General features: G+C 48.4%; 1 protein-coding gene across 2 annotated transcripts in view; it reads right to left on the bottom strand.

Moving 5' to 3' along the window:
- Window positions 1–23,561, bottom strand: part of STK35 (serine/threonine kinase 35) — a 28,127-nt gene extending 4,566 nt beyond the window's left edge. The window contains exons 1-2 of one of the 2 annotated variants that reach the window (XM_075012042.1): window positions 23,020–23,561; window positions 13,914–14,661 (exon numbers count right to left, since the gene is read on the bottom strand). In XM_075012042.1, coding sequence (XP_074868143.1) covers window positions 13,949–14,661; window positions 23,020–23,440 — 1,134 coding nt within the window. In that variant the 5' untranslated portion in view covers window positions 23,441–23,561 and the 3' untranslated portion in view covers window positions 13,914–13,948. Of the gene's footprint in view, window positions 1–13,788; window positions 14,662–23,019 lie in introns of those variants that run through there. The other variant, XM_075012041.1, reaches the window with a different exon arrangement.
- Between the last annotated feature and the right edge of the window lie 1,962 nt (window positions 23,562–25,523).

Raw genomic sequence — 25,523 nt, 5'->3', positions numbered from 1 at the left:
CTGGGATTCTTTATGGAGTTTCCCAAAAAATTTTCCCAGGCCCAAGCACTTGAAGGGGGTTGAAGTTTAACAATGGCTAAAGACATTAATTCAGCTCAGGTTTGTAGTGAACAAGTGTCATTTTTGGATAGTGTATGTCTGAGACCCGGGTGAACTGAGTGTTGTTTCAGACCACTTTCCAGGAGATAAGCATCCAATGACAAAAGCAACATGCAACATTACGTGTAGTCATGTTGCTCAGACAAGAGATAGGGTGAGCTCCTTCAGTCCCACAAAAGGTCCTTCCAGATGGTGGTTGACATCTCTTTGTTTAGCAACCTGGAACTTGATTTGTTCTGATGATAGAGAATATTTTTTCCTCCAAGACAGTTGATTGAGCATTTTTAAAACTGAACTCAAAAAAATGAAAGACAAAGCAAGAGACTACTCTTTAGGGGACTGCAAGTTATTTGCGTGACTTAGTTCAAATGTGCGAAGGCTGTTTAGATTAATAATTTTCTATTAATGGTGTTCCTTTGTTGCTACATTTTAGCACGAGATAGAACTGAATGATAGCCAACAGCACAGCAGTTAATTCACCTCTCTGATATTGTGGGAGCCTCTGTAAGCTGAGGACGGAAGGGCAGTGGGACTGGCTGTGGTGAATTACTGAATTCCATAGGGAACAAGCAGGTCTGGCAGATAGCTGAAGGCAAGGTGAGGGCTGTGTGTTCTTGGACTATACTGAACCAAGACAGACGGGATCATTTTGCTTTGGGCTGAGGTATGCCACTCTTGTTCCTGGAACCTTAGCTGCAGTAAGCTGAGGGGGAAATTTCTTATTTGGCCCCTGAAAGGGGTAAGAGTTTGGGGTTTGTTGGTTGCTTCCTTTCTTTGGAGTCTGTAACCCTGATCTGAAAGGTGCTGTTTGCTACCCATCTCTTCTGAGGGAATGGACGGGAGATTGGCTGGCCACAACCAGGGACCCCCTGAGAGATCAAGCAGCTGGTAAAGATAGCACCATAGAGGAACCAATTCCCTTCTACCTTGCATTGCAGCTGGAGGTTCAGCTCTGAAGTTAGTATCAGCTCGTTTGTTTTCAGAAGCCTGGTCTACGGCCTTAGGCCCTGTCCACACTTACTGGAAGACAGACTGCGGAGATCGATCACCCGGGGTAGATTTAGTGGGTCTAGTAAAAAACTGCTAAATGGACCACTGACTGCGCTCTCATCAACTCCAGTACTCCTGTCAAACCCCATAGTGGGGACACCGCAGTAACTCTAAATAAAAGTACATCAACTTCAGTTACAACCCCTCTGCTATTTAGGTAGGTAGCGTTGCTTACCTTAGTTGTACATTACCCCATAGTGCAGATCTATCCTTAGAGCGACATAGTTAAACCAGCCTAAGTGCCAATGTAGGCCCCTCTACATCAATAGAGGAATTCTGTCTACCTACCTACAGCTTCTCAAAGGAATGGTGACATAAAAACCCCATCTGTTGCTAGAATAAGTGTCCACACTGGGGCGAAGCTGCAGCTGTGCCACTGGAATGTCTATAGATGTACCAAAGTCTCCCATCATCTGAGACAGAGCAAGCCACTAAACTACTGCATGCCTAACGGGACGGTGGGGAGACAGTCCTTGCCTTTACTTCTCTTTTTCCCCACTAACTGTTTGGATTTTACAACTACCAAGCCAGATCTGTTGAGACTGGAAGAGTCGGAAGATGTCAGCTACTAGGACGCCAGTCACTGCTAAGGACTTGTCTACACTACTCACCAGATCCACAGGTAGCCATCGATTCAGCAGGAGTCCCATCAACTCCAGTACTCCACCAGAATAGGATGTGGAGATGGAATAGCATCAGCTATCAATTTACCACTGCAAACACACTACAGTAAGTAGATCTGAGTATGCTGACTTCAGCTATGTTATGCACGTCGCTGAAATTGCGTAATTTAGGTCATTGGGCCCTCACAGTGAAGACCAAGCCTTAGTGTCCTCATTTCTGTTGCAGCTGGAGAGCTGTGAAGTACGGCAATGACACCACAAGAGACCAGAAGATTGCGCCAGTCACTGTAGAGGTATCAAGACCCAAGAAATTTATTTTTGAAAATAAGAGGAACAGAAAAAACAAACATTTTGTTTTAAAGCCAGAAGATTACTAGACTTGTTTGTGAGCTCCATTCCCATGCACCTGGCCCTCAAGAGGCATTTCCTCAATGGCAGCGTGTTTGGGTTAATCTGTGTTACAACACCTAGTTCAGTAAAATGTGCTCATTAGGACAGAGGCCCATTGGAACTCTCAATTAGCTGAAGGAAGCCCTGAGCAGAACACAGCTGTTAGAATACATGGTAATTAGCACCTACTGTATAAGCCTTGGTAAAAGAAACCAACTCTCCAAGAGGGCCTCTGAAACTACAAACTACAATTAGCCCCTAAAGAGAAGGGGGTTCAGCTGTGGCTGCCATAATTGGAGGAGCAGAGAACATAAAGGGGCTACTGATCTTATGGAAAAGTACAGCAAGGTTGAGAGAGTGGGTGAATTTCTTGCTGAGTATGAGACACCAGATTCCTATGTCACGAGTTGCAAATTGGGAAAGAAAAAAGCATCAGAAGAAACAAACGCAAAAAGCGTTGCAGGAATTCTTCATGGATAGACACATGGAAGTGGCATCTCAGTCCATACTTGGCACAAGACAGATGAGTCAGCAAATCAGAAAGAAGATTGAAGATGTCTCTGTGATTTTGCATAAAAACAATAAATGGGCATTAATACAATTGTGAGGTGGGAGAAAACCCGCCACCTCACTTAACAGTGATGTGACTGATGAACAGGCAATAAAGTCATGGAAAAAAAAAATGTATACAGCTTGTAAAGACATTCAGCAAAACTCCAGGGGAGTATTGAACCTCTCAGCCCCGTTCTTAGAATTAAGATAGTAGTTCAAAGGGGAAAGAAGAGGTAATGGAAGGATAATTCAACAGACCACGTCAATTTCAGAGAAAGACAACTTTTGCTGAGCACTGAAATCCCACCAAATCATTACTTGCCCACTACTCCACACACACCTCAGGCTGCAAAGTGCTTTGTAGTCAGACCACTCTTCATTTATGTTAAAGGCCACAGCTGCTCTTCCAGTGGTTCAGTCTCTCATCTAACCCCTTGCCCTGCTGTGCTAGTCAAAGATTGGAAAACCCACCTGAGCTCCAATAGAAACATGCCTAATCCTAATGGAACACTATTGCTTTTACAGCTTTGGCTGAGCAACACTTTCTGGTTAAAAACAGATTCAAGGAGCTGCAAAATCCTCTGATTTATGTGGCTTGCCTTCAAATTTGCTGTGCCTCAGAAGCACACAGACAGGCGTTGTGGTTCAAATCTGGGAGTCATGTGAACAAATGGTCCCCAAGATACTCAACCCCCATTCCATTTTACAAACTCACCTAGCTCCTACAGCTTTTTTGGAAGTTCTCACAGGTCTCAAGCTTTGTCTCTAACCAGTCTGAAGCTGCTCATCTAGGGCAGGGCACCTCTGAGGAAGTGATCCAGGAAAGTTATTGTTTGGAAATCATCACAATGGCATAAGCCAAAGAGACAGAGATGTGCAGGTACATCAAGATTAGAGCAAGAGGATTTCCAGGTAGCATGCTCTGACAGTAACTCTGTGGCTGAAGGGGACATGCTGTGGACACTGTACCTGAGCACCCGCATGGCTCCACAGTATGCTAACATTTTTATGGCTGACTTAGAACAACATTTCCTCAGCTCTCATCTTGTTACCCCTCCTTTACTTACACTACATCAATGACATCTTTGTCATTTGGACCCATGGTAAAGAGACTCTGGAAGAATTCCATGGTAGCTCCCGAAGGCCCTAAGTGAGAGGCCTGTTCTCTCCTATAGACAACCTCCTAACCTAATGAAAATTCTCATTAGCAACCATAGGCCATATCACTGTAATACTAATCCTGGAACTTTTCCTTGCAGCAAATCCCATTGCCATCTTTGTCCACGTATTTGTTCTGGACCTAACCATGTTAATTATTCTCCTGTACCTCAAACAATGTTATATGTATCAGAGGGGTAGCTGAGTTAGTCTGTATCTTGAAAAACAACAAGAAGTCCTGTGGCACCTTATATACAAAGAAATATTTTGGAGCATAAGCTTTCATGAGCAAAGACCTGCTTCATCAGATGCATGAGTGTTATATATGCCATTGTGTGCCCGCAATGCCCCTCTATTGTGTACATTGAATGAACTGGGAAAACACTTTGCCAAAGAATGAATGGTCACAGAGCAAACATTAGGAATCTTCATACACAAACCTGTCAGTGAGCATTTCAGTGGAGTGGGCCATTCTGTTAAAGTCCTGAGAATATGCATCCTACAACAAAGAGACTTTAACAGCAGATTACAAAGGGAGATGTGTGAACTGGAGTTCATGCTCAAATTTGATATGTTAACAATTGGTCTCAATAGAGAGAGCAATTATCTCACACATTGCAAGGACTGTTTCCCTTCCTTTGGTATTTGTAATGATTTCAGGAAAGATACTTAATAGCGCTCTCTCTCACTGCCCTTCCTTCAGTTCCATGTTTCTTTTTTTGGACCTTCATGCGATATAACTGTCAGTCTGTACCAGAAATGCTATAGATCTGAAGTGGGTCTGTCCCATGAAATCTCATCACCTAATAAATTATTTTGTTAGTCTTTAAAGTGCTACATAGAATCATACAACGCTAGACTGGAAGGGACCTCAAGAGGTCATTGAGTCCAGTCCCCTGCTCTCAGAGGAGGGCCAAGAACCGTCTAGGCCATCCCTAACAGAGGTCTGTCTAACCTGCTCTTAAATATCTCCAGTGATGGAGATTCCACAACCTCCCTAGGCAATTTATTCTAGTGTTTAACCACCCTAACAGTTAAGTTTTTCCTCATGTCCAACCTAAACCTCCCTTGCTGCAGTTTAAGCCCATTGCTCCTTGTCCTGTGCTCAGAGGCCCAGGAGAACGATTTCTCCCTCCTCCTTGTAACCCTCTTTGAGGTACTTGAAAACTGCTATCATGTTCCCTCTAAGTCTTCTCTTTTCTAAACTAAACAAGCTTAGTTCTTCCAGTCTTCCCTCAATCTCTAGGCCTTTAATCATTCTTGTTGCTCTTCTCTGGACCTTCTCCAATTTCTCCACATCTTTCTTGAAGTGTGGTGCCTAGAACTGGACACAGTACTCCAATTGAGACCTAATGATCACTGAGTAGAATGGAAGAATGACTTCTCCTGTCTTGCTCTCAACACTCCCGTTACATCCCAGAATCACGTTTGCTTTTTTGGCAACAGCATCACACTTGACTCATTTGGCTTGTGGTCCACTATGACTGCTAAATCCCTTTCTGCGGTACTTCTTCCTAGACAGTTGCTTCCCATTTTGCATGTATGAAGCTGATTGTTCCTTCCTAAGTGGAGCACTTGGCATTTGGCCTTATTAACCTTCATCCCTCAGACCATTTCTCCAGTTTGCCCACATAATTCTGACCCTATATTCCAAAGCAGTTGCAACCTCTCACAGCTTGATATAATCTACAAACTTAATAAGCATACTCTCCATGCCAATATCAAATTCATTGACAAAGACACTGAACATAACTGGTCCCAAAACAGACCCCTGGGTAACCCCACTTGTTATGCCTTTCCAGCATTACTGTTAAATCATTAAATAACTACTCTCTGAGAAGGGATATCCAGCCAGTTATGCACATACCTTATAGTAGCCCCATCTAAGTTGTATTTGCCTAGTTTATTGATAAGATCATGACAGACCAAATCAAATGCCTTACTAAAGTCTAGGTATACCACATCCACTGCTTCTCCTGTATCCACATGGTTATCCTATCAAAGAAAGCTATCAAATTGGTCTGGCATGATTTGTGCTTCACAAATCCATGCTGGCTATTACCTATTACCTTATTTGCTTCCAGATGTTCACAGATGAATTCCTTAGTTACTTGCTCTATTACCTTTCCCAGCACAGAAGTTAAAATGACTTATCTGGAGTTTTGTGGGTTGTTCTTTTTTCCCTTTTTATAGATGTGCACTATATTTGCCCTTTTCCATTCTTCCAGAATCTCTCCTGACTTCCAGTGTTTTTCCAAGATGATAGCTAAAGGTTCTGATACCTCCTCTATCAGCTTTTGAGTACTCTAGGATGCATTTCATCAGGCCCTGGTGACTTGAAGACATCTCATTTTTCTAAGTAATTTTTAACTTTTTTTTTTAAATCCTCAACCTACCCCTTCCCACTAGCTCTCGTCATTTCTCCAGAAGACTTCTTGGCGAAGACCATAATTTTCAAGTTTCCTGATATTGTTTCTCCCTCTTCACTGAGCAGTGGCCCTACCCGGTCCTTGGTCTTCCTCTTGTTTTTAATATACTTATGGATCTAAAGGTCTCTCAAGGTCCCTTCCAGTCTAGTGTTGTATGATTCTATGTAGCACTTTAAAGACTAATAAAAATAATTTATTAGGTGATGAGCTTTTGTGGGACAGACACACTTCTTCAGATAAATAGCGTTTCCAGTATATACATGACTGCTGGTTTGGTTTTTTAGAATACCAACTAACACAGCTACCTCTGTTACTAAGCCACAGTTGTACACGCTATAAATTTAAACTTTGGTCTGGCAGAAGTTTGAGTGATCAGTGGGCACCTAGCTACTATCTGTCTATCAAGGTGACTTAATATGCTGTGCTACATGTCCTGGGTAGTTCAGCTCATTGAGAAGGGCCTCTAACTAGTCTCTGAAAGATAAATTAGATGTTCTATGCAGCTCTGAGGAGGATTGCTGGATCTGTAGCCATTCTTCCACCTGCAGCATTATTAAAGGAGCATTCCAGCACTGATTAACTAGGAGGAGGATAAAAGAATGACCCAGAAATGCCTGAACTGACTCAGCACCTTCCCCACCCCCAGATTAAAAAAGTTACCTAAGTGCCTGTGTTTCTGCCTCTGAGCATATGCACTGCTGCCTCCCACTGGATGACTGGAGGCCCATCTCCTAGAGGGCATTTGACTGCCTATGCCACATGCTCAGAGGCCAACAACCTGATGAGGCCTTTTTGAAATCTGGCTGGACAAGGTGGTGAGGGTGGTAGTAAGGGTCAGGTTCACTTCAGAAGGGATCTGAACAAGAGCTTCCCACCTCTTGGGAGAGGTCTAGCCCTTGAGCTAGAAGTAATTCTGAAGTGGGGCTCTCAGAGTCTCTCTGGTAGCAGCTATTGCACTCTGTGGGTAATGAAAGTGGTTAGAACAGCGGGACTGGGGCCAAAGTTTCCCACTTCCCAAGTGGTGCTCTAACCCCTGGACTGCAGTTATTCCCTCTCTGGCCCAGTGATTATCACCATCATTCCCATTATTTCTCTGCAGTCCAAGGTCAGAGCACCACTTGGGAGGCCCTAGAGCCAGCCATCCTGGGTGCTGGAACAGAGTAAGGAAGAGTGAGATGGAAAGAAAATCTCCAGTCATAGGTCCCTGTATGACCCCTATTGCTGTAGCATCTCATGCTCATTAATGTAATTAGCCTTAATCCTCCTGTGGCCAGTGTTATCCTCAAAGAGCTGAAAGCCAGCAAGAGTAGACATGTCTCTGGGCACACAGGGAGTCTGTTGCAGAGCAGGTATTGGAACCCAGGTCTCCTGCAACCACTAAACCAAACTGTATGATCATCCTCCCATTTCTGACGTTCTCTTCAAAAAGAGGTCTCTCAACTCCCCTGCTATTCCCAACCACAATTCCTGCTACCTCTCCGCAGCTCCTCAATCTGTGGGTCCCATGATGATGCCTGCCTCTCCAGGCAGAGGGTGAACAGTTCAAGACAAAGCTGGCTGTGCTAGACAGACACTGCAGACAACACAAGGCCGCCGATATGGTACCAACATGCAGCCAGCCCATTCTGTGGCTAGGCTAATAACAGCTGAGAGCCTGGGGCAGTGCCAGGACAAGAGCTGGTCATATAAAACTCTTGGTTATTCAATTGTTTTAAAAACAAAAAATTCTGAGCAGAGTTCAGGTTACCCCATGGTGCTTCAAGCCCTTCCCTAGTGCAAAGAGGGGCTACACATAAACCTCTGAAAACCAGGGACATGCAGTGAAAACACACAGCACTGCAAGCTTAACTCTGCCCCCATGGAATGGGCAATAGCCACAGGGAATTAGCTACATGCACTTCTGCTACATTCAGAGTGCTAGCTACAGCCCTGCTGAAGGGGTGAGGGATTAGCTAGAGCACCTGACAGATCTGAGATTGTGGAGGGGTGGTTAATGGAGTCAGAGGCCCACTCCCACCCCATCATCTGTGAGATCAAAGGGCAGAGTGTTCTTCACAAGCTGCAGGACCAGCACACCAACACGTATGCTATGGGAACATTATAGCCTCACTCAAATAGGGCAGGAAAAGAGTGTACAGATGTGATTTTTAGCTTCTCTCCCTCTTCTTGAAGGACACAAGGCATTGCACAGCTGCCTTAGCCTTACTGACCAGGGAGCAGTGTGCTAGCGGTTCTGCACAGCCCTCCAAACACACTTCAGCTGTTCTAAAAATTGCCCTTTCCATGCTCAGAGAAAAGCAGCTCTTGAAGCAATATAAGGAGCGCGCCCATCAGGATGCATATAGACTTTGAAAGGTAATTTTGCAAGCTCACTCTAGAGGGATCAAAACCTCAGCTGTCAGAAGGGCACAGAAGATAGATGGGGCAAGATCTCTCACCCGCGTAGCTCTATTGTTAAATGTCACTAGAACCACTGAGATGAAGGAAAAAACCACCCAAACTCTGAGCTCTCACTTTTGTGCTACACCCCCAAATGTCATTCACCTGAGCAGAGTGAGTTCTGAGGGCACCCTGGCAGGCATGAGTTGTCCAATGTTCCTCGCTGCATAAATATGTCCAATGCTAAAATGGATGTTTAACTGTAAGTAACTTGCCTCGCTTGTAAACATAATGGCTACATCTACACTAGCCCAAAACTTTGAAATGGCCATGCAAATGACTCGTCCAGAGGGAGGCCCTTTTTGAAAGGACCCCACCAACTTCAAAATCCCCTTATTCCTATATGCTGTTAGGAATAAGGGGATTTTGAAGTTCCCAGGGTCCGTTTGAAAAGGACCCCTGTCTGGATGAGCCGTGGCAATTTTGAAGTGCTGTGGCTGCCTGCATGCTAACAAGGCGCTGAATATGTATTTCAGCGCTTCATTACTAATCTTTGAAATGACAATTTGCATGGCCATTTTGAAGTTTTGGGCCAGTGTAGACAGGGCCAACGTGTGGTTTGCTGTCACAGTGACCACAAGGCAAGGGAAGCGCAACATGTACATATTCCACAGTGGCCACAAGGCTAGAACACAGTGCGCAGCTGGGAAAGGGAGGAACTGATGCCACTGTCTGTGATCAAGCAGGACATCCTTCCCCCAGAATTTAAAAATGGGAAAAAAAATTGGATATACACATCTCCTAGAACTGGAAGGGACCTTGGGAGGTCACCTAGTCCAATCCCCTACTCTTGGCAGGACCAAGCACCATCCCTGGCATCTATATGCCCCAATCCCTAAAGGGTCTCCTCAAGGGTTGACCTTACAACCCCAGGTATAGCAGGGCAATGCTCAAACCTCTCAGCTATCCCTCCCCCCATAGGATAACTGCTGAGGGAACAAGGAAGGAAATCCTGTCTCTAGCCATGAATGAGCTGACTGGGCTGCTTCTGCCCCTTTAGTGTTGCTCTACACCAAAGAACATGGCAAAGTTACAAAGGCAGAATCAGATGGAATCCACATTAATGCCGCCAACTACTTACCAATCACTTCTGTGCTCACGGCCAGCCCCCCCACTTGAGGCATGTGAGTTTAAGTAATTGTTAATGTGTAAGGTAGGTGCTGGAACAATGCTAAACACCTACAGGAATCAAGGGATTAACCTGAGGTCACCCATCAGGATCAATGAACTCTGTTTGTACTATAATGGCTTTTATATCATCTACTTACAGAGGGAAAGGTTGTAAAATTGTGCATAAAACCTCAGGTAACAATGACAGCACCCTCCAGAAGCAGGCTCCTGTGAAAATCTTACTCCTTGTCATCATCTACTCAAATGAGGAAGAGGAAAAAAAAATACTTCTTTCATTTCAGTGAAATATGCACACAAACATTGCAGGGAACGCCTTCTACTCTTACAGAGAAAATCAGTTTTTGCAGAGCCAGGAACAACTATAGTAACCAGGTGGGAGGGATAACTGGGGGGGTCTTCAGCCAGGCTGTAAAACCAAGTAGGAAGATCAACTTCACTGTCTCCTGTTGGTTCGGTCTGGCTTCAGCAGACTAGCAGGAACACCTCCCTACACAAAACCATAACCAATACTGAAGTGTATAATCTGCCCAGATAGATCTGCAATAGCTGTTGCTTAAATTTAGAGACAAGAGCCTCCTAGGACCTTGAGGAGCCAGTACCACACCAAGAATTGGCAAGCTGTGGCTGGCAGCATGAGGGGCTGTCTGCATTAGGACATGAACTTGAAAGTCTGAAGCCTCTTGCCATTAATTCTTTCAGACAGCAGGGAGAGGACAGTTCTGAATGGCATGTACAGCAATTCGAGATACAAAGCTTGTAAGGATCAAAGATACACTTGCTGTGGTAATGGTCTTGTGGTTAAATGCTCAGCTGCTGAGGCAATAGTGTTGGCCTCAGGCAGTGATTTAAGTTCCGTTTAGGCTTATCAGGCAGTTTCAGATTTACCAAGCTGGGAATGTTACACTAAAGCTCAGTGACAAGGAATGGTACCTACAGAGGGTATGAATGCTCTTTTTACAAAGCCATGTACTAGGGGGAGGAATAGCTCAGTGGCTTGAGCATTGGCCTGCTAAATCCAGGGTTGTGAGCTCAGCCCTTGAGGGGGGGCTATTTAGAGATTTGGCAGGGGAGGGGGCAAAGAGACTTTTTAAAAAAAAAAAAAAAAAAAAAAGGGGGATGGTGCTTGGTCCTGCCAAGAAGGCAGGAGACTAGACTCAGTGACCATCTGAGGTCCCTTCCAGCTCGATGAGGTGTATGCATGCAAGAGTGCTGCCGCCCAGGGAAGGAACCAGAGAAATCTCAGCAACAGGCAGCACCAAAGCTACAATGAACATATGCCTGGCATTCAGCACACCTACTAGAGACACAATGGCACGTTCAGTTTAGTGACCCAGCTGTAGTGGAGGTGGTTATCCTTATGTAAGTAAATGAAACATCTGGTGAAGGCTCATTGCTGGTTCTATCCATGGATTGGGAGTTGTGGGGTGGGGGACGTGAACAAGCAGCTAGGGTTTTAAGTAAACAGCTGCAGGATAGGATTGTCCTCTGTTTATTATCTCTGCATTTACTATTCTGCAGATATGTGCAGAATGGATTTTCCCCAGAGGGCACTGGCTTATTACATAACTCAGCAGCATCATGTTAGCAGAGCAGGACTGATCACAGATGGCAAGAGCAGAGGGAAAACATGGACCTCTTGGGAGATGCATGATGCCAGCTGCTTTAAAAATAGCATCTCCCCAGGCCCCACAAGAGGAAAACATTCACTTCTTCCCTTAAGACCAGAAAGTGAAGCAGGTGAATAGCCTACTCATACTGGAACAGGTAAGGATCAGTATCAGTCAAGGCCATTTCAAGGGTTCACAGGTCTGCTGATTCATTCTTAACTCCCTTCCCCAATCCCATCAGGAACCTGCATTACACATAGCTAATGAGTCAACACACGATGCACTAAAGGAGCCCCACCATTCAGTCACTCACTATGATGTAACTTTTATCACATACATAAGTACTAGAGGGCGAGCATCCTGTCTTGGGTTAAGTCAGATTCCTACCAAAAAATCCTAGTTTATCACAGCAGCTCTGCAGCTGAGAAATGAGCTGCCAATTTCTGACACTGGTCAAAAATGCCCCAAGTAACATACTTCTCTGGGCATATTTCAAACTGATGTCTGGAGAACAGGGGCAGGGGGAAGCACATATTTATTCCATGATCTCTGGAATGCTCACTTCAGGTCAAGACAAATCAGCAGCAGGGAGCCTGAGCTGCCAAAGTGCCCTGAACTAAGCAGTGAGGAAATTAGGAACCAGGGCTGCCAAAGTGCCCTGAACTAACCCTGTTGTACATACATATTATTGCAGAGCCCTGTCTAGTCTAGGAGGTGATCTTACTATGCATGGCACAACACCATGAGGAGCAGGGGGAAAATGGTGAAGTGGGCCAAGGCAGCTCCAATTTGTAATTTCCTTGTAATACTGAAGTACAAACTCCTCAGTCTACTGATCACAGCAAGCAGAACAGGTGAGCTAAACTCCAGCTTAGTCATGTTCCCCCCTCCACTAATAAAGTATCACAGATCTCTCCTGATCAGTGTAATACAGGCAGCACTGCAAGACCTTAAGACAGACCAAGACTCCCCAGAATTTTACTTTTCTCTCCCAGATCTGCAATTTTCCAGTTTCATCCCCGTTCTTTGGCTGCAATGGAAGGGGTTGGTGTGGAGAACACTTGCTGGTAACTTTCTGCATCAAAGTGAATTTACTATAAATACTTCCCAGTTTCAAAGGACACCAGTTCAATGTAACCTCACTCCCTAGTTCCACAGCTCTGACAGATTATGCTTCTGGCTACTGGAATCCTTTAGGTTCTGAATACAACAGTGGCAGCAGCAACCTACGAGATCTTTCCTTTTCAATCCTGGAGCTCCTAGATGTGGTTGAGGGAACTGAGCTTGGAAAGAAAGAGGTGCCATTTCAACAGAGCTGAGAGCAATATGTTAAAATACAACAGTTCTGTAAACTTGCTGCCTGCGAAGGCACATATTGCCCAACTGTGCCAAGTACGGGAACATGTCTGGCATTGCACAAGTGTATTTCACGCTAGAAGGAGCTCTTATTTTGTTCTGAGAATAGAAAGTAGAAATGAAACAAGACCAACTACATTCCTTCTAGGCAAAGCACAATTGGGCATGTAGAAAACTCACCTGTCACCTTACCTAGCATGTCCCAAAGCAGTTTGCACAACTGTTTTAGCACTTCAAACTCAATATGGATGTTATCCATCCCTGGGGGTGGGATGGACAGACAGAGCCCCGGAGATCAGATGTGCACTATGCTAGCTTCATAGCTGCTTAAACTCAGGTCAGCCTGACTGCAACCATTACATAATGGAGGCTCTTTGGTGTGAGGGAAAAAAAGGATGATGAAGTAGCTGAGCAGAACTGTATCATATCCAAAAAGATAGCCAGTGAGCAGCACAGGGCACCTTAGCCTAGGACAGCTGCCGTAGGTCTCAGAACAGCAAGGAGCTCCACTTGTATACAAGCAGAAGACAGCTGCTAGACTACATGCAAACACCACAGTCAAGAGAACTTCACGGCTGCAAGGGGAAGCACTAATTATTGACAAGGCTGCCAGTGAAGCCTTCAGTCTCCTCTGATCCTTGTATCATGTGAAGAGCATATTATTCGTACCCTGCAGGATCTTCCTCTGGTTGGTCAATGCACAGAGACTGAGCCAGCAGGAAAGTTCTGTCCCAACTGTTTGAGTGGTCCCTTGCCTCACCCACACACTAGCCAGCTCTGTTGGCGAGTGAATGAGGTGGGGTCCTCTCAGGCAACTGAGACTTTTGTTGGACGCTGTTTCCAACACAAGGTTTGGAGAGCATTTGCTGGAGACAGTTCTATCAGCAGTCCCATCTCCTTTCTGATTTTTTTTTTTTTTTTTAATTTAAGTAAAGGTGGATGAAAGCCTCAGGAGCTAGTTCTTACACAAGTCAGTGAATAAACAAGGTATATAAAGCTACCTTGTGTCATTACACAGTACAGCTATTAAGTGGGTACAGCAGGGGAAGAGAAGAGTTGGAGAACTGTAGCGCACTTACCCAAATGCAAAACGCGCTAACGCGTTGCCCTGAATTTAAGCAGCACATGTAACCTGGTCCATTCTGGTTTCAAGCTCAAAGGCATCAGGTCGATCCTGTGGGTTAGCAGCTAACATGTCTTTCAAGAGTTGCTTAATCCCCTCAGACATGGAAGTCCTGCGTTTCTGGGGGATATGCAACTCCATCTTTGGGTTTTCTAGCAGTGCTTCCCCGACAGGCACAATCTCTGTGCCCTGCTTGATGTAGGTCCCCAGTAGCTCCTTCTTGGTCTCTGCGTCGATGAAAGTTATCCTCTCAATCATGGCCCAGATGATGATGCCCAAGGCAAAGATGTCTGCCTTGGCTGTGTAGTGTCCCTCCCAGACCTCAGGGGCCATATAGAAGTCAGAGCCACAGGCTGACGACAGCCAGTACTTGTTCACATTCACATTTTTGTTATCATTCCCACCTTCCTTGCCCCGAGCTGTCAGGCCTGCACAGACCTTGCTAAGTCCAAAGTCTGCCACCTTGAGAACAGGGGTGCCAGACTTTTCTGTGATCAAGATGTTGTCTGGCTTGAGGTCTCTGTGCACAATGTGGTTCTTGTGCAGGAAGGCAATTGCGCTGGTTAGCTGGAGCATGAAACTCTTGTTAGTGGCTGGGTCTGGTCGCCGCGAGAGCACGTACTGATTCAGATCTCCCCCTTCGCAGAACTCCATGACGAACCAGAGATAACAGGGCTCCTCTGCATAGCCCAAGATTCTCTCACCTTACCAAAAAAGAGAGATAGTAATGTCAGCACCATCAAGAGGTTAGGACACTTACATTTTAAATGCAGTGGAAAGCCCTGGTGAGTCTAGCCCGAACCCCACCCCCCACCCCGTGCTGGTGACCATTGTAAGTTATGCAGAAGGCTGCTGACTGATCCCCTCACCTCTATAGCTTAACTGCTTTGCTGTCCTGTGGAACAAGGGGGCCATAGAACATTCTGCACTTCCTCACTCACAACCATATCCCAGACACCAGTTTAAAAAAAAAGGTTTGCTTCAAAAAGTTGTTCCATAAGAAGTGCCAAGAGAAGACAAGCAAGGACCCATCCTCCCTAGTTTCTAGAGAGCTCAGATTGCAGCAAGCGAACAGTTTTACTATCAGTCCTGGAGGCCCCACCTGGAGTCTGAAAGATCAAGCCAATGCTTGTCAGCTCCTGAACTTATCACCAGTAAGATTCTGCAGTTCAAATTCTTGGCCCTGCTACTGATGGAGTCACAAGAGACTCGAGCTTGCTCTCCTATAGCAGCGTTTCCTCTGCTGGGGGCCTGGAGCCACTACGGGCTGGCCTACTCTTGAAGTTTTACTGGCACTGCTCTGTTGGTGAGGGGTATGATCCCCCCCCCCATAGATGTATATTGGTAAAAGCTCATGTAGATGTAGTTGTGCCAATATACAGCCTGATTACCATTAGAGACTACTTGAGATGATACCTCTGCCAACAGCCATACTCCCAGCAGAGGGACAGAGGAATCCCGAACAGCTGCCTTCCAGCACACAGCACTTCCATCTTCTCTCCTGCATCATGTCAGTACTTTATATTCAGAAAGTCAGCTGTGGCCATACAGACAGAACCTCCTAGGGCAACTGAAGCATCTCCTCATAAGACACTGGATATTAATTTTAACCAAAAACCCAGAGCACTGAACTTGACTGCCTCTACTTTTTCTATTGCACCTCATGAGCGAAGCTGAAAATTTAAAGTGTTAAATGTCTCCACCCTCCAGCAAATAAACATTCTAGTAACAGATCCCAGAGAACACACAAGAAAGAAACCAGGATTTCCAATGGTAAGGAAAGCCAAAGAACACCAAACCAGCCAAGCCACTGGCTTATTAATGTCTGTCTCTGTGATGGTCAGTGATCAGTTTGGGTGAAGAGGGAGAAATTAGTTATTTGCATAAACAGTCTGTAACCAAGACTACTGCTATGGAAATTGGGAAAAAAAAGAATCTGGCTGCACCTTCCTGCCCTATGTGAATGATGAAAGTTAGATCAGAATGAGAAATGGGAGGGAGACCCTTAGAACCAGCAGTTTTCAACCAACAGTCCAAGGTTTCAAGCAGTCTGCCAGCATTAGATTCACTGGGGCTCAGGGCAGACAACCAAAGCAGGAGCAATTTAGTTTTGAGGGACCTCTCATGGCATCGGGCTCTGGACAACTGCCCTGCTTCCCTCTAACACTGGCTTTATTTATATACAGAAAAGCTGTCATGGCATAGTTGGGCCCGAGAGTTTTTAATAGCATCTTGGGAGGGCCTCAGAATGAAAAAGGTTGAGTCTCTGCTTCTAACAAGACCTCAGCATGTGGGGTGCTGTTGGGATTTGCTGGACAGGCTAAATCAAGGGCCTGCAATAAGATAATAAAGAGGGAAAAAGTCTCCAAGTTAAGAGTTCCTGTGGCAAACAAACCATCTGTTGGAGAGGGAAGAGTTATTTGTTTCTGGAGATGAAAACTCAGAAGGTGAGAACACTATCCAGTGTCTGAGCCGCCTTTGGCAGGAGAAGGGGAAAAGGGTGTGACAGAATGGAAAACCAAAGAGAGCCACTTGTCTTGGGAACAGAAACATCTGCACAGTCAAAACAGTTACATGCACTTGTGTTTATATATATTTAAATTAATCTTAATTAAAACCCTTATACCATCACTTAGAGACACAAGAATGTGTGTATAACTGTCACTACAGGGGCTGGAGCAGCCCTGACTAAGATTTTTGGGTGGGATGGCTATTCCTGGCAAAGAATTAGACTGTTTTTGGTAGTAACTGAACAGCTGTTCTGTGCTTTGGGTATTCTGTGAAGAAAGATGTAAGGACTCTGCTTATCAACAGCAACACCACAGTCCTTGTGTGCATGGCTTATGGGAGTAGGAGTGCAGGCAGTACCAGCACATAGGGCTCATGCGGGAATGCAAAAGCACTCAGATTTCTAATGCTGTTGATGGGCCCCTTTCTACAATGTGATGTTGGCAAATTACTGTTTCTGAGCTTGGCCACCAAGCTGAAATGCTGGTTTTGCAATGCAGGAAAAGCATTCAGTTTAAGAGCAAAGTGAGAACTGCTGAATTTTGAAGCACTTCTCTGCCACTGGACTCCCGCAAGCCAAGCACTCAGGTCCAGACAGCTGCACCAACAGCAGTAGGCCAAGTACAGTGCTAGTAACTTGGAGTGGAACACTGATCAGGTCTATGCCAAGAGCAATATTTTCTATGACCCAGAAGACAGTTATTTTTAAATTGCTACTTTCAAAATAAAGAGCTGAACAATTAGTAGCTAAAGTGGAATCTCCTAAAGTGTCTAAGAACAATGAAGTTCAGACAATAGGTCAGATTGTGATGAGAGCTGGGAAAAAGCAGCTCCAAGCCACCTCACTACTCCCCAAATCCAGGGCCAGATGGGGACCAAAATGGCTCTCAGTATAACGTAGGGAAGTCCTTGGGATGCTTTGAGTTAGGCTGGTTACAGTGATCCCATAAGCACTGCTCAGCCCTCATCTCTGGCACGTACCTTTACCCACAAACCAGGTGAGTGGCACAGGACTGGCAATGGCCTTTAGGGCTGCTCTCAAGCACTGCTATGCTATTGAGATGGTGCAAGTCAGCTGAAGGGTACTGAAGCGAAGAAAGTAGCTCAGTATACACAATACTTTAGGACTAACGTTGTGCTCAAATTGCATGTGCACATTCTCACCATTACAGTGGCATGCCTGCAAGGTGCTGAGGTTTGAGGAGGATGCCGATTGTTGGGCTGGATGGTTAACACTCATACCATAAACTACATTGGAAATATTCACAGGACTCCTACACATGCAGGATAGGCCATTACCCTACGGCACGACTTTAAATTCTGCTAATGACCCAGTCTCCTATTTTGACTTACACAGCAATGCCGCACGTGACCAGCAAGAGCAGCAAGCCTTTTGTAGAAAAGATGCAAAAAATCAATATGAAACACCAGCCCTCCGTCCCCACCATCTATCCTTTATCTGCCTTCTTCCTCATCTGGCCACACCTTCACTCCTCCCTTGAGCTTCACCCTTTATTTGTACCAGATAGCTTTTTGGATGAATCACCAAACATTCTCCTCTGCCCTCCCCCATTGTTGGGGGTCTGTCCCCAGGTTTTTTGTCTCTGAAGGCCCCATGGAAGGACTGGGTTCTAGTTAGTTTTCGAACTTTGCATGGAGATTACTGGGAACATTCTTCTGCTTCTAGGTTTTTAGACTGAGATCTGGCAGCAGAGTGGGACTAAGAGGAAAAAGTAAGTGATTTACATCCAGTCTCAAAACCTGCTATTACACAAAGTCTCGCCGAATTCAGTGACACTACACTCCATCCTCAGTGGTGTAAGATGCGCAACGTGCACGGTGCCCTGCATTGCTGTAGCGACGGTCTCCTGAAATACCGACTAGAATCTCAATATTTCAAAGTGCCTTAATTCAGTCAAATCACTGATCAAATTTAACAGCTTTTGAACTGGAGTCCCCTTCTCCATTGCGGCAATTAGATGTAATCTTGAAATACATTTGTTAGCTCAAGGTACCTGCTGTTAAGATTCACGTGGCAAACAGACATGGCCAACACACTGCACTGAGAAGAGATGGCCACAGACAGGGGCAGGGTCTGGTGGTGTTTGAAACTAACGAGGTATGCACAGCTGCATTACAGCTAGAGTGCAGGCTGAATAACCACCGACACCGTAGAATTGTTTGGAGAGCTACTGCATTGAGTCCAGGCTGCTGCCAGCCAGGCTGTAACATGCTGGCTGACAGGCGAGTAAGCACTGCCCTATTTATGCTCAGCTTCCCTCTAATAAACTTGTTCTGTACACAGGCACAATTGGCTTTGAACAGCTGAGAATGCACATGGTCAAACACAAGCCCTGATCATGTGTCCGCATGAAGGCTGGACCTCTGCACATTGCCATGCGTGTGCTCCCCTCTCAAAAGGGCCTCAGCTGAGACTACTGGAATTCCAATCCAGCTGTGCAGTTTCAGCTCTCATTTGCTTTACTCAGTACATTCAGAATAATGAATTTCAGATCATAACATCTGTCATGTAAAGAACTGGAACCCAGAAGTCTAGTGGGCCCTTATGTGTGTTCCTCACTTTAGATGAGTCTCCAGTTAATTCCAACGTTGTGAAACTTGGCATGTCAGCACAGCATCTGTAGATGATTGTGAAGAGCCCAGCTGTGGCCTTGCAGAATGGCAGGGCAGGGATTATAAGTGCTTGGCACATTGGCCAGAGCACTGTTAGTGGCCTGGAACAAGATGGGCACAATCAAGCACCAGCACCGTGGATGACTGGGAAAGAGGGAATGAGGTACAGTAGCTTCTGGGGAGGTCTCCGTCACCTGTTGTCTACCTACTTTAAAAATACCTCTCAGTACCTTCTCACTGGGCGAGTTACACAGCTCCAAAGCTGGCTGAGTTGTGAGATGTGGGGGCTTCACCTAGCAAGTAACAGAATTCAAGCTTCCCAACAGGGCTGGGATGGCAAGATCCGTAAGGGGAGGAGGAGGGTGCAGTAATTCTCACCAAACATAGGTTCAATCTGTCTTCACTTGTTGCAATACACTGCATGTCTGCACCTTGGGAATAAGAAGGGGACTGGGGTTCCAGGGTGGCCTTTCCAATTTATAGCCTCCTTCAAAAAAAAAAAAAAAATTTTTACTTTCATATACACCTGGCTTCACTTGCCGCTAAGAGGAAAGGGCTCAGGGAGAGGCTGGCTTTCAGACCTCTGAGTGAAGGAGCTGCTAGAGTAGACAAGAAAATAGAAAACTCTTCCAGAGGAGAATATTGTCCTGGGGCCCTCTTCCCCACCATTTCCAGGGAAAGAGTCTATTACAGGGATAGCCCTACCACCTGGCTGCCAAGCTCAGAGACGGCTGGCTCTGCTTACTACAAATGAGGTGGGTCCCAGTGGAGGACCGGTGGCCCCCCCGCCAAGGGTGGTACCCATGTATAGAGTTCCAGTTACCTTTCAGAAAGTTCTCCATGAGGAACAGATATAGTCGCCTTTGCCTGTTCCTGGGTGCATGTGGAGGAATCACTGTCAAAGCTATGGGAGCTTCCCCACTCCCTTGGGGCTGGGGGCATGTAGTGGGGCTCAGGTGTGTGGTACAGGCAACAGCTGGTCTTTGTACCTGAGCAGCAATATAGGAGTTCTGGAAGTACCCCAGCTGAAGTTTTATGGAGGGAGGGGTTGTGTGGCAGCTGGGGGAGGATCCCTCCCAGACACAGCAACCTGGGCTTGTCACTATATTTGAAGGGGTTTCTGGAGGATCTCTCTGAGGATAAGCAGGCCCTAATTTGGGGCTATGGTGGGTGACAGCAAATCTCCCCAGGGCTACCTCCACTAAGAGCAGCTGAAGCTGACTGCTTGTTGCTTTACAGGAGGGTGTTATGAAAGGCCCAGGAGGCAGGGGCACCAGATTTGCAGAAGTTTTGGTGGTACCCAGAGCCTGCACTCAAACTGTCACCCCCCCACCTGGCCAAGATTCTGGGAGTTTAGGCAGGGGAGGGGTGCAAGCATTGGGAGGGAGTTGGTGTGTTGAGTGCAGGCTCAGGGCTGGAGACGGGATTGATACGTAAAAGGGGTGAGGGGCTGGGCTCTGGGTTGGGGCAGAGAATGGCAGCATAGGTGCACAGGCACCTGGGGAAGAAAAGCGTGTGCAAGAGGGTACAGGGGAAGGAGATGCCCCCCTTTGCTTGGGGCCACAGGGATGCAATGGTGTTACTGGCAGCTGGGTGGAGAGAGGAGCCAAAAGCCACTCTAACCATACTGTGCTGCTGGTGGTAGCAGCAGTCTTCCCCCAAGCCTGGGCTCTTTTAAATGACCCAGGCGTGACTGAGAGGCTGGGGAATGGGGCAGCTGGGGAGCCTGCAGAGGCTGCATGCAGAGCCAGGGAAGGGGGCAGAGGGTGTAGTACCTTTCCAGGAGATCTCCACCAGGTGCAGGCAGAGTTGGCTGTTGGACCCCCACCCCTCCCCATGTATAGTCCCCATCGAGAGGTTGGGGCAGTACCTTTCAGGGAGCTCTCCATCAGATGCAGGTAGAGCTGGATGTGGCTGAGGGAGGGTTAAGGGGGGGTTTGGAGGTCCTGGGGAGGTCTCCACTAGATACAAGTAGAGCTGGCTATGGCGGGGTGTTTTATACAGTGGGGTTAGCAGTACCTCGGCTGGGGGGCCCATGGGAGGATACTGGGGATCCGGGGGGGGTGGGTAGTACCTTTCAGGGGGTCTCCTCTAGGGGCACGAAGAGCTGACTGTGACCACGGGGGTTATACTGGGGGGATTAGGGGTCTACAGGCTGGGGGTTCTGTGGGCCTTGTCTCCACCACTCACCAAGTGCTGGTAGAGCTGGCTGTTGCTGGGACGGTTTATATTGGGGGCAGTTCAATGGGGGTCTAGGGGTCCCAGGGTTGGCGGATATCTTTCAGGAAGGTGCACACAGAGTTGGCTGTGACTGAGGAGATTATATTAGGGAGTTTGGGGTCCCAAGGTTGGGAGTCTGGGGGCAATAGCTTCCAGGGTGATCACCACCAGTCACAGGCTGAGGGGTTTTACAGCAGAGAGGAGTTGGGGGGGGCCCAGGGCTGGAGAGGTGCTCTACTTTTCAGGGAGCTCTCCTCTAGACACAAGTAGAGCTGGCTGTGTCTGGGGGGGTTAGGGGTTCCAGGTCTAGGGGGGCGTAATATTGGATGGATGGGGTCTCAAGGCCTGGGTGGTACCTTTCAAGGAGGTCTGCACCAGGTGCAGACAGAGCTAGCTGCATTGGGGGATTTATGCTAGGGGGATGGGGATCCCAGGGATGGGGGCCCGGGAGAGAGTGGTACCTTCCAGGGAGGTCTCCAGCAGGTGCAGGCAGAGCTGGCTGTGATTGAGATGGAGGTTATACTGGTGGCAGGGGGGGTGTCAAGGGTCCTGGGGCTGGGGAGCTGGTACCTTTCAGGGAGGTCTCCACCAGGTGCAGGTAGAGCTGGCTGAGAGGGTTACACTGGTGGGGTGAGGGTTCCAGGGCTTGGGGGCAGGCTGGGAGCTGGGGGTGGGGGGCTGGTACCTTACAGGGTGCTTTCCACCAGGCACAGGTCATGCTGGCTGAGAAGGTTATACTGGAGGGTTAAAGGTCCCAGGGCTTGGGGGATGGCTGGGAGCCCAGCGGGGAGGGGTGTTATAGTAGGGGGCAGGTTGGGAGCCTGGCACGGGGGTTATACTGGGGGGGCGGCATTTGGGGGACTGGGGGGATCTGGATTATACTGGGGAGTCGGGGTCCCAGTGGATTATACTTGGGGCCAGCTGGGGTCCGAGGGGACTCAGTTGGGTGCCTGGTGCTGGGGGGGTGGGGAGGGTGTTAGCCAGCCAGTGGGGGTGGGGAGAAGGCAGGACTTTTCAGAAAGGTCTCCACCATGCGCACAGATCTAGCTATAGGGGGGGTTATACTGAAGAGCCAGCTGGGTGACCAGGGGAGTTATACTGGGGGGCCCCCGATGGGGGGAAGTTATACAGGGAGGTATCCACCCAGCGCAGATAGAGCTGGCCGGTGAGGGGAGTTACACTGGTGGGTCAGATACCAGGACTAGGAGGCTGGCTGGGGGGTGCCAGGGGGGTTATACTGGGCGGAGGAGGGGATGATCGGTACCTTTCAGGGAGTCTTCCACCAGATGCAGGTAGAGCTGGCTAGAGGGAGTGGTTAGACTTGGGGGGGGAGTCGGGGTCCAAGTGCTGGGGGGCCTGTTAGATGGCTGGGGGGGGAGGTCTCCACCAGGTGCAGCTAGAGCTGGTGGCTGGGGAGGGAGAATTATACTGCAGGTTTGGCATCCCAGGGCTGGGGGTTCGGTACGTTTCAGAGAGGTCACCGGTAGGCGCAGGCAGGTCTAGCTGTTGGGGGGATTATACTGGGGGGCCGGTGGAATGCCCGGGGGAGGGGGTTATACGGGGGGGTTGGGATACCAGGGCTGGGGGCCAGTTGGGTGCCTGTGGCCGGTACTTTGTAGAGAGCTCTCCACCAGGCGCAGGCAGAGCTGGCTGGGGAGGGAGTTATACCAGGGGGCCGGCTGGGTGCCCGCGGCCGGTACCTTTCAGGGAGGTCTCCACCAGGCGCAGGTAGAGCTGGCTCTGCTTGTTGCCGTGGCTCATGCGCTGGCCCAGCCCGTCGCGCTGCAGCACGCACTCCTCGAAGCGCACCACGTTGGGGTGGCGGCGGCGCAGGCTGGTCAGGGCCCAGAACTCGGCCAGCGCCAGCTCCACGTTCTCGGGCGCGTCGCAGCGGATGCGCTTGACGGCCAGGCGGGCGCCGCTGCGGCCCGACACGGCCTCGTACACCACCCCGTAGGAGCCGCGCCCGATCTCCGCCACCAGGCTGTAGCGCGGCGCCCCGGCCCCGCCACCCGCCGCCGCTTCCATGGGGCCCCTCAGCACCGGGCCCGGCCGCCGCCTCCGCTCCGCCGTGGGCCTTTGTGTCCCTCTGCGGCCACCGTCCGCCGCGGCCGTTTCCATGGCTGCTGCGCCGCCGGGGGCCCTGGCTGCTGCCGCTCCGGACCCCCACTCCTCATCCCTCCGCTCGGGGCGCGGGGAGCATAGGCCGTCTCCGGCAACCGGAGCCTGCGAACGAGACAAGCCCGACAGACTGGGATGGAGATAGGGGGCGTGGAGCTGAGTCGGCGGACAGAAAAGCGCGCCCTCCCTGCCCCTTTAAGGGTTGAGCCAATAGCGGCGGCCGAGGCGAGTGAGACCGAACCATTTAGGGGGGAGAGGGAGGCCAGCAGTGGGGTCGCGCATTCTAAACGCCTCTAGGACAAACAGAAGGCTCTGGTTCCACAGACAGTTGTAGACAAACGAACTCAGTACCCTAGTAGGGCCTTAGTAGCCTTCCAAGCGCTACCACTGGCTCAGCTCCCAGCCCAGTGTTTAGCCCCACCCCCCCGTAGAATGGTTTGTGCCCAGCAGTGTAAACACTCCGCACCAGGCTGCCGAGAGGTGGGAGAGTCCATTCTGCACCAGGGGAGGGAGTGAGGGAATAAAGCACTTATTTTTCTCCCTACCACTGCAAAACTTGCGGGGCTGGGCCTGGAGCCGGTGTCGCGACGGTCTATGAGGTGGAGCTGCTGCTGCAGGGCCCACACCGGTGCGGCGCAGGGCGCTGCGGAGCCGCCACTGCGCGCCAACTCCCCCCACCGGCGCAGTGCTAGGCTCTGGGCGCTGCGCGCGCCTGAGCAGCGGGGGCTGCTGGGATTGGATCTGGAGCGCAGCAGCGGCTTACGTAACCGCTTATGTAACGGTGGCCCGGCTGCAGGGTGGGGGCTTGAATCCTCCCTTCAGCGCGCGAGGCGCGAGCTGGGCCGTGAATGGGCGGGAATGGGCAGGGGTGTGAATGGGGAGTGATGGGGTGAATGGGAGGGTTGAGCAGGGGTGTGGGGGCGTGACTGGGGTGTGACTGGGAGCTCTGGGCAGTGGTGGGGTGGGGGGAGTGATGGAGAGCTGCGGGAAGGTGCAGGGGGAGGGTTGGGCTGCGACTGGCTGGGCCTGTGAATGGGAGGGCTGCTGCAGGACGGAGGAGTGAAGGGATGGGCTGGGGGTGTGAATGGGGCACTTCAGACTGGGGCCTTCCATGGTACCATGGGGTAAGAGTTGTTTGGGACAGAGCTGTAAACCCAGCTGTGCACTCTGTGTTCTTAGGTGAAGGCTATGGAAGAGCTTCTCTGTCCTGAACAGCTCAAAGTTGAAGAGCTGCATATGTCCACTATATCATGGTACAAGCAGAAGCCCAGCACCAGGCTCTTTGAGAGAAGAGAGGAAAGAGTTTGATTTGTGTTAATTGGGAAGCGACAGCCATATTTGCAGATATCATAGGGAGCTTTAGGTGGTTTTTAGTCTCTGCTGGGCCTTTCTTAAGGTGAAATGAAAATCAACAAACAGTACTGAAAAGGAGGGTGTCCTGTGATTATTAGCTGCATAATAACTTACCCTATAGTTGGAGCAAAAAAGCAGTCCAGGAGCACTTTAAAGACTAACAAAATAACTTATTAGGTGATGAGCTTTTGTGGGACGGGAGAAGTGGGCCTGTCCCACGAAAGGTCATCACCTAATAAATTATTTTGTTAGTCTTTAAAGTGCTGCTGGACTGCTTTTTTGTTTGGATAAAATATAGACTAACACAGCTATCTCTCTGTTATTACCCTATAGTTGAATGTGTTTAGCAGCACTGTCTCAAAATTCTCCTTTACATGCATTAGTCTAAAGTAGCTTTGTTTTGTCCATAGATTGCTAGTCACTGCTTTCTCAAAACCATTAACTCTCAGTTGTGGACACAACACCACTTCCTGGGATATTCCACAGAGAGTGGCAGTCTGCACTGAGAGGAAACGGTTGGTTAAATGATGAACTGGAGGTCGTGTTTTGATTTTGTAATACCCAAAGCCAGAGGTGATTCAAATCAGGTCTAGTATTATTTAAATCACCATAGTTTTTTAAAGAGGACCATAGTTCGGCTGAAAATAATCAGTTTTGGTCCATCTGTTGTTTTTATTTATGCAATGCCACAAATGCACATGATGCTTTCTTAGAAAGACTGAGGCTGAAC

This window comes from Carettochelys insculpta, chromosome 17 (assembly GCF_033958435.1).
Source record: "Carettochelys insculpta isolate YL-2023 chromosome 17, ASM3395843v1, whole genome shotgun sequence".
In the NCBI taxonomy this organism is placed as follows: Eukaryota; Metazoa; Chordata; order Testudines; family Carettochelyidae; genus Carettochelys; species Carettochelys insculpta.
The sequence above is the reverse complement of the archived record's forward strand: the minus strand, read 5'-3'. Positions and strand labels throughout refer to the sequence as shown.